Genomic DNA, 18,143 nt, shown 5'->3' with positions numbered 1-18,143 from the left:
CTCACACTGGCACCACCTGAGGAGCATCAAGGAACACGGACGCCACCAGGACTCCCCTTTGCACCAAGTGGAGGAACAGGGACTGGGTTTACCCTTCTGCCTGAAACAACCTCCATGGCCACCACCAAACCAGACAAAATACATGGAACAACAGTTTTCAAAACACTGAACACCAAGCAGCGAAAGACAGTCGTGAAAACAACGAAATCCCAGAGGGAAAGGAAAACAAAGGAGGGAGTTCCCTGGGGGCCTAGTGGTTGAAATCTGGCACCTTCACTGCCATGGCCCGGGTCCAATCCCTGGTCAGGGAACTGAGATCCTACAAGGTATGCGGCACAGCCAAAATATAAAAAAGAAAGAGAGAGAGAGGGCAGGAGGGAGGGAAGGAGGGAAGGAGGAAGGAAAAGGGACTTGTCCTTTTAAGATTGTCCAGCTTTCTGCTTGAGAGAGTTTCCAAACTGCGGGCTCAGAGAAGAGAGAACCCCAAGGTCTGCTGAGGGTCCCTCTCGCGTGTTATTCAGCAAAGAACTGATCAACACACATGTGTGAGAAAACCACCTGAGGCCAAGAGAAGAGCCATGTGAAAGGGCTAAGGCAGCAGTGCCCAGGGCCTCACACAAAGCCAGGGCCTCTTCCCACCAGCCAGACTGGAAAATGTCACAAGGCCTTGGGCAGTGCACTTGGGAAAGTCTTGGCTTAGTAGTAGAAAATAATCCACTAGACTGAGCACTGCTTTGGACCTGCCTAACAAACCACACAGAAAACTATCTGGTGCTGAGCAAGGTGAAATTCACCACATCCGGCAAGCAATAATTAACAAGTGAAAACACAGGAGAGAATCAGTGACCTGTCAGAAAAGATGTATGGACCTTTCTTGGTTCTGTTTTAATTATCATACACAGAGAATCACTGAATTGCTGCCTCAGATAGGTCACTGAAACAGTTCTTTTGCATCTTCTATCTTTCCCCTGATGGACTTTTCATCCATTGGAATGAATTAGATTGGAATTTTAAAATGCAAGACTTAGTCTAGCCCTTGAAATCTTCCATGCATTTGGGTAATTACTATACCAATAATACAAAAATACATTAGTACAGTCCTTTACCTAAAAAGCTGCCAAGTCTCAATGAATTCCCCTTCTGGCTTCTAATATTCTGAGAAAACAAAGCAAATCATGCAAAAAATAAGATATTTTTGGTTCTTGGTGAGATTACAGTTAAGGGGCCTTTATTGTTTGTTTTTTTAATGTGGGAAGCATGATTTTTATCCAGCCTTTAAGAAACCAGCATTGTTCTTTATATACTGATGTAGTATTCCAAAAGAGAATCTTTCCTTTGGTTAAAAAGCAGCCAAATATCAAGAAGCAAGTGACTTATAGGATGGTTCTTAGTTGGTGCTAAGTCTTCAAAAAATTCTAGCTCAAGAGCTGGGAGAAGAAATAGGTTAGCCAGTGACCCACCAAACTAGAGGTATACGTGAGGATCTCTGCCTCTGATCATTTTCTAAGTGTGCTATACTAGGTCCAGGGATCCAAAGAGCACTACCTACCTGAATAAAGAAAGCCCACATTATCTGGGGTAAATCTGATGTGCACAGCGAGATGTTATTCACAGCTTCACGATCAGATTCTCTTCAGATCTTTGTAGTCTGGTCTTACAAGCTGAGTTACTTTGGGCCTCAGAAAGCAGGTCTTAAAAGCAGTTACTTACTAACTGCCAAAATGTTCTGTTCCTCAGGAAGTGATTAGAACAAAGTACGGAGGTACTGAAACATTTATGGAGTTTTACCGACTGTATTGTCTTGAAGGGCTAGCGATAAATTAGTATACGTGTCAACACCGCATAATAGCACAGTGGGATTTTTCAAAGGTCCAAAGTTGAATTTTTTTCAGATATAGTGTGGTTTGCTAATAATGTCTTGCCGTTTTTAAATGCTTTCAGCTTTCACTGGCCTTGGCTCACTAAAGCTCGTGCCCATTGAGTTCACTGACTCTGCCAACCCGGTCTGACCTCTTGTCTTCCCTGACCCTCTAGACTGAGTACCCCAGTAGGTGGGTGGGTGGAGGGGTGGGAAGGGGGATGGGTGGATGCAAGGCGGGGGTGGGTGGGCAAGAGGATAGGTAGAAGAGGGGTGGGCAGGTGGGTAAATGTTAGCAGGAGGGTGAGGGTGGGGGGTGGATGGGTTGGTGAGTGAATGAGTCTTGGTCGTCTCCGGAGTACACAGGGCCTTGAAGTCACTGAGATACCTTGGGCGGTTGGATGGGGATCTGATGAGGAGATGAAGCTGGAAAAGTGGGTGGAAGATGAGACTGCTGCACACCCCTCCTCAGCTTTCCTTCTTGAGCAGATGCTTTACACTATTCATAGCTTCCTTGGCTAATATCTTTGGAACCTGGAAGGAAGATGGAATCAGAGGAGATTGGAAGGTGGTGTGACTGAAGTGTCCTCTGGTGGCCATAGGGGATTTGATGGTATTCTTAGCTATTTTTTTCATTGTCTGTTCTCCCCTCCCCACTCCGCACCCCCAGGCTCCTACAGAGCCCCACTAGAATATAAACTCCATGAGGACAGGGCTTTTTCACTGTTTACTCATTGTTGTATATCCAGTGTCTAGAATAGCGCCTGGCACATATTAGACATTCAATAAATACTTATTTTTGAATCCTGCTCCACCATTTTATTGATCTATGACCCTGAGCAGCATTCTTAACTTCATAAAGCCTCAGTTTCCTCATGAGTAAAATGGAGACACTAACATCCCTGCCCTCACCAGCATTAACTGAGAAAGAGACCTACACGTGCTGAGCAAGAGCCCTTGGTCAAATGTGTGTTCCTTTCTCACCCACCAGCTGGTCGTGATGATGCGTTACATGCTGACCTGATTTGCACCTGATTTGATGGGCACATTTGCTCTAATGGGCATGGGCTTTATACTGCATGTGGGGCAGCCTGGGGAAATCGTCCACGCCTAGTCCCAGGCGGGTCAGGCAAGAAGGCAGTGTAGCCAGATAGACACCAGGTGAAACGTGAGATTCCTCTTCTGCCACTCCCCGCCCCCGTCTCCCCACCCTCACAGCCACACCCAACTCTTCCCACTGCACTGAACCCATCAGGCTCCATCTGCCCTCTGAGCTTTTGCAGATGCTGTTTCCCTTGCCTACCTTCCCTTCTTGCCAACCCATTGCCGTGACGCACATTCAAGCCCTCTGAGTGGCTGCATCAGCCTCCTCTTGGTCTGCCTGCAGCCACCCCGGCCCCCGCAAATAGATCTTCCTGCATATATGCTTATCTCACTTTCCAGCTTCAATCCGACTGTTCTCGGGACAGGGTCCAAGTCCTCTGACCTACCATTTTGTGGTCTGGACCCAGCCCAGCATCTAGTCATCTCGCCTCTCCTGATCCCAGCTTCAAATCTTATACCAAACAATCCTAGCCATTTCCCACTTCTGAACCTTTGCCCACGCAGTCTCCTCTGCCTGGAAATCCATCCCCTGCAAGGAGGGCATAGATTGCTTTTGCCTGCCCAGGATCCATTTTCTTTTCCACTGGTGAGGGAATCCCCACCCAGGGCGCAAATCTGAGATCTTCCTGTAGGGCAGGTTCATTTCTGTGATCAAGGGTGAGCTGGAGACTCAGCCTGGGAGCTTGCTTTTTCCTTTCTTAATTGGGATGCTGTGGGTGCAGCCTGCATTCTCCAGTTGGCTACATGGGCCCCTATGTCTTATTCTAGCCTCCCCCATCTGTCACATCTGCTTGGGTCCTAGAGGCATTTGAGTTTGAGACTCCTGGTACACATCTCCCTTCTGCCTCTACTAGGCTCTGATTCCCTCCTGGATCCCAAAGGTTTTGCCTTTCAGTTCCCTGCTCTTCCTGGATCCCCACTTCCCTGTCCTGTCCTGACACCCAGAAGTGCCCCTAGTTCTCTGAAGGTTCAGTTAATTCCCCTTCAGATCTGAGGAGCTGGGACTCAGAGATCTAAATTCCCTGGAGCAGGGAAGGCTGCCTAGCTGAGCGTGTCCATGTTTTCCCTGGAGAGAGGACAGGAGGGCCCCGGGGTGGAGGTGTGTATTACAGAGCACAGGTACAGCCCCAGGTGGCATCTCTGGGCTGTGTCCTGTGAGAATGGCCCCTTCAGTTCAGGACATCACCAAACACAGTGTCCACTTCTGCCCAGCGTTGTTGTGGGGTTTTTGTTTGTTTTGTTTTTGGCTGCACCCAGGGATTGAACCCAGGCCCTCAGCAGTGAAAGCACGGAGTCCAGGGAACTCCTCACCATATGTTTGGTGCTTGAAGGGTGAAGGTCTTGGTCGGTCTGGAGCTTTCACATCTGAGGTAGCTCATCTGCCCCTGGCCCGTCGCTGGTCTCCAAGGTTGAGAAAGGAGCAAAGGGGTAGAATAGCTCCCTCAAGGCAGACGGGCACCCCCAGACTCCCCCTGAAGGAGGAACCTCTGTGGATGAGACCCATTTTCCTCTCCTCCTGGCAAAGGGCAGAGGAGAGAGTAGGTTCTGGGAGGGGAGAGGCAGCTCCAGACTGGAGCCCTTCCAGGAGGAGTCACCTTGGGGACCACCTTCACCCTTGGAAGCCCTCATGCTCTGGTTTCTCCCAGATCCACCCAGAAGGGTTAGAGAGAGGCGAACCCTAGGCTTGAGGTGAGGGTAGGAGGGGCCACACAGGTGGGCAAGACCTCAGGGGTGTGTGTGTGTATGCATATTTGGGGGACTGGATTTAGATCCACTGCTTAGACTTCTGAGTCCTGACTCAACATGGAAGGAAGTTTGACGTCTGAGCACGGACCCCCACCACCCTCCCTTACTCCCTAACTGACCTTGGCTCTGGCCCCAGCTGCTCTGTACCTCTCCTAACTAATGGTATCCCCATGGAACCAAATCCTTAAGGGCCTTCAGCACCCAATGGGGGTTTCATTTTGGGAGGGATGCGTGATGGAGTCTGTTTGGGACCCCAGGAGTGAGGAATAAGCAGGTTTCTCACCTCCAACCAAAAAGGTGGTAACAGCAGCCACAGGCAAGAGGTGAAATACTTAGTAACCAGTATAACATGGGCATCAACCAAGTGTAATGTTCCAGCTGAACATCAAACCGGGTGTCACATATCCTCAAATATAAGCTGCCATTGTTTGTAAAACACACATACTATTACTCAAAAAGAAAATTGTCAAACCAGTGCTTTCTTATCACTTACAATTTCTATTTTATATAAAGAGTTCTTTTGGACTTATTTCCACATAAATTGTTATCATGTCGGATCTACAAGCCACAGGCACAGGCCACACGGCTACATGACAACTGATGCCTGGCTGACAGTGACCATTAGACACCCTTGATTACACCTTATTTTCCCACACACCAAATATGACTTCAGTGTGTGGGGGAAAAGAAGTGCTTCTTAGAACAGATGAATGATGGTAATTTCTTTTTTTTTAATAACTTTATTTTATTTATTTATTTTTGGATACTTTGGTTCTTTGTTGCTGTGCACGGCTTTCTCTAGTTGCGGCAAGCAGTGGCTACTCTTCATTGCGGTGCACAGGCTTCTAATTGCAGTGGCTTCTATTGTTGTGGAGCACGGGCTCTAGGCACGCAGGCTTCAGTAGTTGTGGCACGTGGGCTCAGAAGTTGTGGCTCGCAGGCTTAGTTGCCCCGTGGCATGTGGGACCAGGACTCAAACCTGTGTCCCCTGCGTTGGCAGGTGGATTCTTAACCACTGTGCCACCAGGGAAGCCCAATAATGGTAATTTCTAACATTTACTAAGCACTTACTCTGCATTAATTATCATCCAAAGAAATCCATAAGGTTGGCTAGACCCATTTTACAGATTAGGAAACTGAGGTGAGCAGAGGTGAAGTCAGTCCTTCGAGGTCCCACAGGCAGTACATGCCAGATTGGGACTTTAGCCCAGGCTAACTCAAGAGTGTTCTGTTGGCCACTGGACTTAAAGAAGTGAAATCGTGAGAGTCGCATGAAACCGTGTTATCCCACTGCCAGTGTAGCCTCCTTGGCTTTAGGAGAGGCGGGCGTAGGGCACTGGAGTGGCTCCTTCGGCAAACAGCTTGAGGGAGAAATCGAGGGCCGGGGCAGCCTGGGTCAGCATCCCCAAAGAGATAACATCGATATGGGGCCCACAGAACTGAGGGAGGCTGTCCAGCGTGATGCCCCCGCTCGCCTCCACGCCCACGTTCGGGAACCGGGCCTTCAGCGCCGCGGCCGTGGGGTGCAGTTCCTGCGGGACACAAGCCAGCGAGAGGTGAAAGCCCCCGCCCCAGCCCCTTCCCCTTCCCAGGAAGCAGATGCCGCCTCACCTCAGGCCTGAAGTTGTCCAGCAAGACGAGGTCTGCTCCTGCCTCGGCCGCCTCCACAGCCTCCTGCAGGCTGCTGCACTCGACCTCCACCTTCAGGGAGAAGTCGGCGGTCTGCCGGGCCCCCCTCACCGCCTGTCAGGTGGCAAGGGTGAGAGTGAGAACGGGTGGCACCCGGCCCTGGGCAAGTGAGCTGGGACCGGCATTCGAAAGGCTCCAGATGGAAAATGAGCTTGGGGTTAATGAGGAAACCAGGCATCGAAATGGCTTCTCACATATTAGGTGAAACCACGTGAAATTACCACTTTTGTGGGTTAAGAAAATGGCCAAATTCAGCACTATTTGGCATTTGGACCTGAGTTCAATTGACTCAGAATATTAAGACTGGAAAGGGTCTTCAAGAACATTTTCACAGACGGGAAACAGGTCCAGGGAGTTAGAGTGACCTGCCCAACACTGGGCTCCCAATAGTTCATCCTTTTCCCTTGAATATCATACCGACCAGCAGAAGAACGCTGGTGAAGAAGCAAGTCCAACTTTTCATTTTACAGATGGAACCACTGAGGGGTCAAGGAGTCTTGCATGCCCCAACCCCCAGGCCATCACTATTTTCCAGGGAGTGGTTGGGGGTCCCTGGTAAGGGGAAGGGCAATGTTGGCGGGGTGGCTGGAGCAGGGCCAGGGCAGGGGCTCAGCTGGACAGACAGACACCTTTTCCACACCACCGGCTGCCATGACGTGGTTGTCCTTCACCATCACCAGCCCTCCCAAGTCGTAGCGGTGGGAGGCGGCCCCGCCCACTAGGAGCCCATACTTCTCCACCAGCCGGAAGCCTGGCGTCGTCTTCCTCGTGCCTGCCACGTGCCCGGCCCAGCCAGTCCCCCTGGCGGTCTCCACAGCAGCAGCGGCAGCACTGGCAACCCCACTGCAGCGGGCCAGCATATTAAGGGCCACCCGCTCCCCCAGAAGCAGGCAGTGGGCAGGGCCCCGGACCTCGGCCACCTTGGCCACAGGCACCAGCCTTGATCCCTCGGGGAGGAACCAGGACGAGGGAACCAGGAGACCTGGCAGTTGACTTGGGCAAAGATGGCATCAAGGAAGGGCCTCCCAGCCAGCACCCCGGGGGACTTGGCCCACAGCACCGCCTGTGAGGGGGCTGCCCCCGTGACCAAGGCCATGTGGTTGAGGCCTGGGCAGTCCTCTCGGAGCCAGCTTTCTGCCAAGGTGGCCAGAGCGGCAGGGGGCAGCAGGAGCGCCAGGCCTGGGAGGGAAAGAAAGAGAGCAGTGTTAACATTTTGGCTGCCTTTCTGGTAGTCAGGGGTGATTGTCAAAATACCTAACAGGCTGAATTGGGCACTAGCCAATCAGGGTGAAGACCTGGGGGTACCAGGAGAGGGGCTGAGGCACTGGGTGGGCCTTGTGAGCTGAACAAGTTTGTCAGATTGACCAAATAAAAATACAGGACATCTAGTTAAATTTAAATTTCTGACAAACATCAAAGTTTTTTTAGTATAAATATATTCTAGGCTATATTTAGAACATACTTATTCTTAATTATCTGTCAGTTATCTGAAATTCAAATTTAACTGAGTGCCCTGTATTTTATCTGGTAAACCTAGTGCTAGACCAACAGCTATTCACCAGTGGAAGAGAAATGCAGCCACCTAAAAGCCACTCTGGGCTTCCCTGATGGTGCAGTGGTTAAGAATCTGCCTGCCAATGCAGGAGACACAGATTTGAGCCCTGGTCCGGGAAGATCCCACATGCCGCGGAGCAACTAAGCCCGTGCACCACAACTACTGAGCCTGTGCACCACAACTACTGAAGCCTGCGCGCCTAGAACGCGTGCTCCACAACAAAAGAAGCCACCGCAATGAGAAGGCTGCGCACCACAAAGAAGAGTAGCCCCCGCTCGCCACAATTAGAGAAAGCCTGCGCGCAGCAAGGAAGACCCGACGCAGCCAATACATACATACATATATACATAAATAAATAAAATTTATTTTAAAAATAATAAAATTAAAAAGCCACTCTGGGGCCTCCCTGGTGGCGCAAGTGGTTGAGAGTCCGCCTGCCGATGCAGGGGATGCGGGTTCGTGCCCCGGTCTGGGAGGATCCCATATGCCGCGGAGCGGCTGGGCCCGTGAGCCATGGCCGCTGAGCCTGCGCGTCCGGAGCCTGCGCGTCCGGAGCCTGTGCTCCGCAACGGGGGAGGCCACAACAGTGAGAGGCCCGCATACCGCAAAAAAAAAAAAAAAAAAAAAAAAAGCCACTCTGTTGCCTTTCTGTCTGCCTTGCATAGAAGGATCGGTTATTTACTAGCTGAAGCCCTCAGGAGAATGTAAGCTGTGTGTCTTTCCCTTCCCTGCCTTCTCTATAGCACCAAGAATTTTAAAGCTGGAAGTTCAGCTTTTTACAGATGTGGAGACTGAGGACCAGAGAAGAAAGGCAAGTCAGCTGAGGTCGCACAGCATATTGACAGCAGAGCGAGACTGGCCAGGCCTTGTGGCCATGGCCATCTGTTCCTCCACCTTTGCCCTCTAGCTTGAAAACCTCTCCTTCACCTGATGTTTCAAAAAACTGTCACCTCTCTAGAGATGGGGTTGTATAAGGAGGAAACAGCACGGGGAAATTGGGTTTGAGCCCCTGCTCTGCGAGACAGAGCTTCAGGAGTGTGGGTGAGCCCTTTGCCTGTAAAATAAGTGTTAAGGACAAGGTGGTCTCTGAGGTCCTTCCCGCCGGCGTGCCACGTTGATGGGCCGCTGCCTCTTGAAATGAATGGGGTGACCGCAGAGGCCGAGCTCAGGCGCAGTGAAACATCGCCATCTGTCGGCCAAGAGAAGACCTGCAGCCTCGTGGGCGGTGCCATAGGTGGGCTTCGCTGCCCGGGGGAGGGGTAGACAATTCGATAGCATGTGAAGGGGGATTATTTAGTTTAGTTTTGTTTCCCCCACTTTTGCTCCAAGCTGAAGTTAAGGCCAGACATTCTGGCTTGCTCTACTCTCAGAAGGAGGGCCCTTCTTGTCCAGCCCTTCCTCCCCAAAGACAAGAGCCTGTCCCCCACCAGCAGCCACAGACCTCAGTTATCGCACCTGACCCTCCTTCCCCAAGTTCCCGCCCAGCTGCCCCACGTGGCTTTCATTCTCACTCAGAGCCAGCTGTGGGCCAGATGCTGGGAACAAAGTCGGTGATAGGGAGAAAAATATAGTCCCTGCCTCCACCGTTCACGGTCCCGCCAGGCAAAAGGCCAGTGAACGAACAGCAGAGATGGATGCAAAGGCCCCCACTCCATTCAGATCAGGTGCCGTGATGTTTGCTTTTTTTTTTTTTAATTTTTATTGGAGTATAGTTGATTCACATGTTGTGTGAGTTTCAGGTGTACAGCAAAGTGAATCAGTTATACATATACATATATCCACTCTTTTTTTTTTTTTTTAGGTTCACTGTTTGCTTTTAAAGTGAATTTGAATCCTTGGACTGGTGAGTATTGGATAAACAAACTGTGATGCATGTATACAATGGAATTCTACTCGGCAATAAAAAAAAAGGAACCAATTACTGATATACCCAATAGGCACACATCTCAAATGTATTATTCTAAGAGGCCAGATTCAAAAGGTGACAGGCTATTTGTGTCCATCTATATGACTATATTCTGGAAAAGGAAAAAAAAAAAAGATAGCAACAGAAAACAGACCAGTGGCTGCCTGGGGAGCGGGGGGCGGAGGGGCTGGCCGCAAAGCGGGCAGCACCAAGTTTTGGGATGTGATTGAACTAGTCTAGATCTTGTCTGTGATGGTGGCTATAACACTGATGCATTTGTCAAGACTCATAGAGCTTTACACAGAAAAGGGTGAATTTTACTGTCTGTGGTTATACCTCATTAAACCTGACTTTAAAATCAAACCATTAAAAAAAGAAATTTAAGCAGATCACTCCCCTGCTTAAAGCCTCACTTTCATTGTATTAGCACCAGCTCTCTTGACTTCTTTCCATTTTTCATTGATTCTTTGGATAAATCCTTGTTAAGCACCTGCTCTGTGCCAGGTCTTCATTGCTAGGTGACAGAGAGAGCAGCTCTTTCTCTTAGCTTTCAGGCCTTCACTTATGCTGTTCCAAGGCTGAGCCTTCTCCTAGAAGTCCCTTTCCTCACCCTCACCCCAAACTGCCCCTTCACCTCTCACTCAACTTCAGACCTTCTCTTAGATATCACTTCCTCAGCCGGGGGCTCTCACAGACCCCCTAAATCAGGTCACATGCTCACCCAGCTCCTTGTTCATCCCCCAATGTCATCCTCTGCTGGTGTTTTCTGTCTGGGGCCAAAATGTCCACTGAGTTTTCTGCTGTATCCCAAGTGCCTAGCACGCTGACCCAGACAAATGTGCTGCTTGTATAGGTCAACAGTCAAATATTGGCAATTTCATATTGTTTAGTTTAATACTAAGTGTTTGATGATAGTTGAGCAGAGAGGCCGCACTGTGGAATCACAGCCCAGACTCCGGGGCCACTCGGCCTGGGTTCCAATACTGCCTCTGTCACTTTTAGCTAAGTGATCTTGGGCAAGAGACTCAACCTTTCGGGGGCCTTCGTTGTCCCAACTGTAACGGGGATAATAACACTGATCACCTCATAGGCTTGTTATGAAAATTAAGGGAATTAATATTTGCAAAGCCTTCAGGAACATTGTAGGTGTGTTTGCTGGTGAGATGACTGAAGCATTTACCAAGAGTCGTGGGAGCAAAGAGGAAGAAATGACTAAATGTCCCTGGGGAAGGGGGAAGTTTTAGTGGCCTTGAAGGATGAGTAATGTTTGCCAGGCAGGGGTGGGGGGGTGGGGAAGAGGGAGGGCAAGACATTTCGGACTGAAAGAGCAAGTGTTCAAGGTTCAAAAGCAAGAAAATAGAGCGAGGAGGTGACGGGGTGCTGAGTAGGATTTATGGGAGAAATGTCTTGGGCCTGAGGCCAGAATGAAAAAGGGACTAAACCAATTACCTGAAGAATTTGGACAGACCCCGGGAGCCATCACAGAATTTTAAATGAGGGAATGATATGATTATGATTTTGTTCTAGAAAGGTCACTTCAGCCACCAAATGGAGATGGGCTGGGAGACAAAAGGAGGCTGGGGCGATTGGCCAGACAGAAACTGATGAAGCCCCGAATTGGGGCAGTAATGAAAGGAAGAGCAAGCAGGGACAAATGGGAGAGTTTTTTTCTAAGGTAGAATCTACTGGAATTGGCAGCTAATAAGATGTAGAAGGCTGGGGTTTCCATCCTGGGTAGCTGAAAACTGACATAAGGAATTGTTCAGAGTAGGCTGGGGAGGAGGAGGGGTTTGGCGGCAATCAGCAACCCGCACGGGGTGTGCCCCTGGCCAGTCGAAGGCACCTCAGCTCCCTGACACTCTCTCATTTGGAACTCACCACAGAGACTCATTCCCATTTTACAGGTACAGAAACTGGATCTCCGGGAGGGTCAGAGCGTATGACAGAGCAGCAGAGCTGGGGAAAAAGAATGACTTTGGGGAAATTTCCCGGAGGTCCAGTGGTTAGGACTCTGCGCTTCCACTGCCAGGGGCGCAGGTTCGATCCCTGGTCGGGGAACTAAGATCCTGCAAGCCACGCAGTGTGGCCAATAAATAAATAAATAAACAGAATGCCTTTGGTCTTGTAGATGTTAAGGTCAAGATGCCATCAGGAAACGTGGGTGGCTGTGCACAGAGGACAGGTAGAAGAATGTTCTGGGGTTCAGAGGAGATTTGGGGTGAGGAATGGAGAATTTGGAGCCACGAGCATGTGCAGATGGTCACTGAGTGGGTAAGATCACCAGGGCAGAGTGAAAGAGGAGGGCTATGGGAAACACCAGGATTTGAAGGACACACAGAGGCGTGGCTGTCAAAAACAGAAGTCCCACCAGGAGGGAGTGGGTGTCTGGAAGAAGAGGGTTGCAAGTAGGGTGTGAGCAGAAGCAGAGCAGAAGCAAAGCAGAAGAAAGGCTGAGAGAGAAAAGAGAAGGAGAAGAAGAAGGCTGAGAGTGAGCATTGCACTTAGCCCCTGGGAGGGCTTTGCCAGGGCAGTCTTAATGCCTTGTGGTAGGGGCAGAAGCCACATTGTCATGGTCAAGGAACAGACAGGAGGTGAGGAAGTGGGGGAAGGGTATGAACAACTCCTCTCCGCAGAAGTTGAGAAAGCAGGGACTCCCCCCACCCCCCACCCCACCCCCGCCTGGGCGACACGTTGGAATCACCTGGGGAGCTTTTTGAACTCTGCTGCTCAGGTGCATTCCAGATCAACTGAATCAGAACCTTTCCGGGGTGGTTCCCATGCATCCAGGTTTTGGAAATGCTCCACCTGGGATTCAGATGCACAGAAAGGTTAACAACCAATGTTCACACAGACCATATGTTGTATCCCTCCGTTTATATGAAACATCCAGAAAAGGCAAATTAAGAGAGACAGACATCAGAATAGTGGTGGTCTGGGGCTGGAAATTAAATGACGTGGGATCTTACTGAGGTGATGGAAATGGTCTATGATGATGGTGGCATAACAATAAATTTACTAAAAAGCTTTGAATTGTCCACTTGAACAAACGAACAAGAACCAGTGCTCTGCCAAAAGGCAGGAGACTATATTGCAACCCTAATAACCCAGTGAATCCAGGTATTGGATCAAAAGCCAACATCAGAAGAAAGACAACGAGATACTGGGTGCTCCTGATAGAACATCCCCCAACCTATGCAATACTCTTGCCAGAACAGCTGAACCGGAGTCAGATCAGACTTCTAGACGCAACCACCAATTACAAGAAAACCAGAAGACAGAGGAACATGTTAAACTATACCACGGGGTACAACCATAGGAAACTCTCCAGAAGATAACCCAATTTCTTCAACACATACATTGCAAGGAAAACAAAAGATTAAAAGAGTCCAAAATGCATACTAACCAGCGGCAGAGCTGGGGAAAAACTAATGTATGGATCTTATTTGGATACTACTTCAAACAAACAAATTGAAACCAAATTAGAACTTTTATGAAACAACTGAAAATCTGAATGCTGACTGGGTATTTGGTAACATTAAGGAAATTTTTTTTGAAGTGGGTTATGATTGTGATAAAAGGAAAAGTCCTGGGCCTTCCCTGGTGGCGCAGCGGTTAAGAATCCGCCTGCCAATGCAGGGGACAGGGGTCGAGCCCTGGCTGCGGAGCAACTAAGCCCGTGCGCCACAACTACTGAGCCTGTGCTCTAGAGCCCACGAGCCACAACTACGGAGCCCACGTGCCACAACTACTGAAGCCCGAGCGCCTAACGCCCATGCTACACAACAAGAGAAGCCACCTCAATGAGAAGCCCGCACACTGCAATGAACTGTAGCCCCCGCTCGCGGCAACTAGAGAAAGCCCGTGAGCAACAACGAAGACCCAACTCAGCCAAAAATAAAATAAATAAATAAAATTAAATAAAAATTTTAAAAGAGACCCAACGCAGCCATTAATTAATTAATTAATTAATTAATTTAAAGGCCTTATCTTTTAAAAATAATAAAAAATAATAAAATGAGATGTTTATGTATGAAAAGACTTGACAGCTGGTTTTACTTTAAGGTAATCTTGGAAGGTAGAAATTAGAAAGGGTATGGGGACATCCCTGACAGTCCAGTGGTTAAGAATCCAAGCTTCCACTTCAGGGGGCACAGATTCGATCCTTGGTTGAGGAACTAAGATCCCGCATGCCGTGTGGCGCAGCCAAAAAAAAACAGAAAAGAAAAAAAAAGGGTATGGATGGGACTGGCTTGGCCAAAATTTGGTGGTTGTTGAAGCTGGATGATGAGTACATGAGGATTCATCATACTTTTCTGTCTATTTTTGTGTATGTTTGAAATTCTCTATAATAAAAAAGTAAGATAAATAGGTAAATAAGAAAAGGAGAGAGAGGGCCCTCACTTAAGATAGGGTCAAGGAAAGTTGTTTTGTTTTTTCGGCTGCACCGCATGCCATGCGGGATCTTAGTTCCCTGAAGAGGGATCGAACCCATGCCCCCTGCATTGGAAACATGGAGTCTTAGCCACTGGACCACCAGGGAAGTCCCAAGGAAAGTTTTTTTAGGATGAATAGAGCAGTGATTCTCAACCTTGACTACACAATAGAATTATCTGGAGAGCCTTGCCAAATGCAATGTCTGGGTCCCACCCACAGAGATTCTGATATAACTGGTCTGGAATGTGGTAATTTAATTCTAATTTGTAGCAGAGTTGAGAGCTTCTGAACTGCAGGAAGAGAACAATAGCTACCACACACTGCTGCCTACCAGATGCCCGGCACTTGCTATATATACGATGTCATAAATCCTACCTGTCCTTCTTCATGGTAAAGGCCATTTGGAGGCAGAGAACCTAGGCTCAGAAATGCAAAGGGAAATTACCTAAAGAGCAGAGCTAGCAAATGAGAATTCCCTGGCTATCCAGTGGTTAGGACTCTGTGCTTTCCCTGCAGGGGGCATGGGTTCTATCCCTGGTTGGGGAACTGAGATCCCACAGGCCATGCAGCGAGGCAAAAAAAAAAACAAAAAAAAAAAACAAAAAAAAAAAATTCAAAACATTAAAGAAAAAGAGAAAAGAAAATGATCGACGTGGACCCTGGTCTTCCCTGTCCACACACAGAAGGTGGTTTTAGAACCACACAGCCTTCACCCAGGGGTTACTCTCTTGCCCACTTAGGCAAGATCAGCTGTTCTGATCGCCTATTGTAAATGCAGAATGTTCGTGAAAAATAAATACATCTGGTTTTCTTTAGGCCCCAACTCTCTTGTGCATTTCCAACAAAAGGGGTTCCTGTGGGTAGCTTTGAAAATAAAGGCTCTCCTAATTAGCCACTGTCGAGAAAGGAACTGCAGAGAGGAGTGGGGCTGTTTTTGCAGCTGCCTGAGGAGAAGCGGCTGCACAGAGGAAACAGCTGTAACGCCCTGTCCCCTTTTTATTCTTGCCGTTGTTATATGTAAATATTCTCTCAAGGTGCCTGGACTTCAGAGATTACAGTGTTACCCTGTGGGGTGTAACCTTGATCTCTCAAGGCAATCCTTTCTTAATTGGTTATTCCAGAATTTTATTAAAATTGGTGCCTCTGTTTTTGAGGGGATCCAAAGCATCTGGGGAAATTTCCTGCATTTGTCTCTTTACAAATAATGTAAAAAGGTATAGATAAACTGACTCTGGCAGAATATTTGAAGATTTTTTCCCCCACTGGCACTTGTGCCGTTCTTGTCTGGATTGTTGACTGACTTTTACTGTGTTTCTATATTGCCCTAACTGGCCAGTGGCTCTGTCCCGGGAGAGACTGGGCCAGAATCAGAACTTCCATCCCTGCATCTTTCCTTCAGTCATTTAATAAACACTTATTCATGCCTTTGATGGACGGGCACAAAGTCAGGGTCTGCAAATGCACCTAAAACAAAGATCACAAGTTTTTGTTCTTAATTTGATGCGTAACCACGTGTAACCATGTGGCCTGTGCCTGCAGCAACAGTGATGTTGTACGAGGCTGACAAAGTGTTCCAGCTAAAACCAAGTAATGATTGTTTTCCCCAATTTACAGGAAAAATAATTAAATAGATAGACGTCAGTTTTAAAGGTTTTGCCTTTATAAGTTTTTCTTAAAACTCTGGTGCCTGCTACCACTTGTCTATAATAGAATCTGGAGTGACATCATGTGTAATAATAATAACAGCTAACACTTTTATGGTCCTTCCCAAGCACTGTTCCCAGCATATTCTATATATTAACACATTTAATCCTCACAACAACCCTCATAAGGTATGTACCATTATTATCTCCATTTTACAGATAAGGAAACTGAGGCACTGAAGAAGCAAGTAATTTGGCCAAAGTTCACATGCTGGGAAGTGTGGAGGCAGGATCAGAAGCCTAGGCGGGCTGGCCCCAGAGTCCCCTCATGTACCCAACCTCACCACACTGAGCACAAACTTATACTTAAAATTATTATATATTTATTATATCACTATTCACAGAGTTCTACAAGCCACACCCAAGAATCCAGGGCTCTGTCCCTGGTGTAGTAGGAACAGCCTGGGTTGGAGGTTCAGAAACGCCTGGTTTGAATCCCAGCTCCATCACCTACATGCCGGGTGACCTTAGGCAATTTCCTAACCTCTCTGAGAGTCAGTTTCATGAGGAAGTCACAGGGCTACAACGAGGAGGGAATGGGCGATTCACAAGTGCCTGAGCCAATGCCCAGCAAGATGCCTTTGAACCCAGGTGTCTGACTCCCGGCAATTTTGTTCTCCCATCTATTTATTTGTTGATCCATTTGGCAAACACCAGAGGGAGACAGAGGCTGGTTAGCACCCCAGCTTCCAGATAAATGTTCTTTCCTTTTCCCCTTCTCTCCCTAGAGAGGAGAAATGACCTCCAAATAGAGCCAGATGTGATTGCCCGTCACACAAGTGGTAAAATGTTCTACAGGGTTTCAGAGCAAGGAGAGATGACCTGTCGTTAAGGTACAAGAGCAGTAAGAGAAGATTCAGGAAGGTTGGCTCTGAGAATAGGCTGGCATTGGACAGGTGAGAGGAAGGCCCCCCAAGCAGAGAGAATGGGAGAGAGCAAAGGCTCAGCAATGGGAGGCCTGGGGTATATGTAGGCGAAGTTGCACGTGGAGGGTAGCGAGAGAGAGGGCTGAGTGGTAGGACGGGGCCAGACTGAGCAGGCCCTGAATGATAGGAAACAGTTAGGTTCTCCTTCAATAAACAATGGAAAATCCGTAAGACTTTTGATCAGAAGTCACTTGATCAAAAATGCACTTGTGAGTTTAAATGTTTAAGTTGTGCCTAGCGTTTTTGAAAGATATAAGTTGCAAGGCTGTTGCAACAGCCTGGACCAGGAAGCAGTGAGTCTGGGTAAAATGTAAGGGAAGGGCATCTGTAAGGGGACCGCTCCCTGCACACCATGCCTCCAGACCTGGCCCCGCCCCCTCACACCTTGGCCACCAGCCTGCCATCTGTTTCTGCCCCAACTCTGTCCTCGCCCCTCCTTTGCCCCACGTCCCCAGCCTTCGCCTCAGCCCCTGACTCGACTACTCCCTCCTGGTTTAATTCCCGCAGGTCAGTGATCCCAGAGCCAACACTTCTGGCTTGGCCCAGAGTTAAACATCAGTGTCATCACGTGCGTGAAGCCTGCCAGGCAGAGGAAGGCTCCCTCAGAGGGAGGTGGGAACAGAAAGACGTGGAGGTAAATCCATAGGATGCAGCAACTGTCTGGATATTGGGGTTCAAGGGAGAGTGAGCTGTCAAAGGTGACCCTGAGGTTTCCAGTCCGAGTAGGAGGCTGGTGAGGCACGAATGGAAATGGAACTGGTGTAGGGGAGGACTTTGATTTTGACACGCCAGGGACATGTCCCCAAAATGGAACTGGAACCTGGGGCAGGCTCAGGACTGGAGAGGCAGACTGGAGTGATGGATGTGACTCCAGCGTAACTACTGAGTGATTTCTGTGCCGGCGCTTGACGTATATGATCTCGTTTCATCCTCACCACAACCCAAAGGAATACATTGCTTTCACTTGATCAATGAGGAAACCGAGGCACAGCGAGGCTAAGCATCTTGTCTGAGGTCACACAGCTAGCAGGTGGCAGGGATGGGACTTGAACCCAGGCTCTGACTCTGAGATCATTTCTAAACCAAGAAGTAGTCTGGACCCCCAAAAGCTGGTTCCACGGCCAAGCCAGAGGGGCTGGGTATGGGGCCAGCAGAAGCCCTAGACCAGGGGAGGAAGGTCAGAGCTGGGGAAGGAGAAGCCCGGGGAGGGGAAGGTGAAACT

At 48.8% G+C, this 18,143-nt stretch overlaps 1 protein-coding gene across 1 annotated transcript; it reads right to left on the bottom strand.

Annotated features, from left to right (window-relative positions):
* Positions 1 to 6,021: 6,021 nt before the first annotated feature.
* On the bottom strand, positions 6,022 to 10,595 carry QPRT (quinolinate phosphoribosyltransferase). Its single transcript, XM_060079210.1, is given in 6 exon segments — positions 6,022 to 6,240; positions 6,320 to 6,451; positions 7,027 to 7,374; positions 7,377 to 7,622; positions 9,408 to 9,487; positions 10,580 to 10,595. Coding segments are annotated over 6 exon segments (1,041 nt in total).
* Positions 10,596 to 18,143: the final 7,548 nt, after the last annotated feature.

The sequence above is a fragment of the Mesoplodon densirostris genome, chromosome 16, assembly GCF_025265405.1.
Source record: "Mesoplodon densirostris isolate mMesDen1 chromosome 16, mMesDen1 primary haplotype, whole genome shotgun sequence".
In the NCBI taxonomy this organism is placed as follows: domain Eukaryota; kingdom Metazoa; phylum Chordata; class Mammalia; order Artiodactyla; family Ziphiidae; genus Mesoplodon; species Mesoplodon densirostris.
Note: the sequence above shows the minus strand (reverse complement) of the source record. Positions and strands in the feature narration are given on the sequence as shown.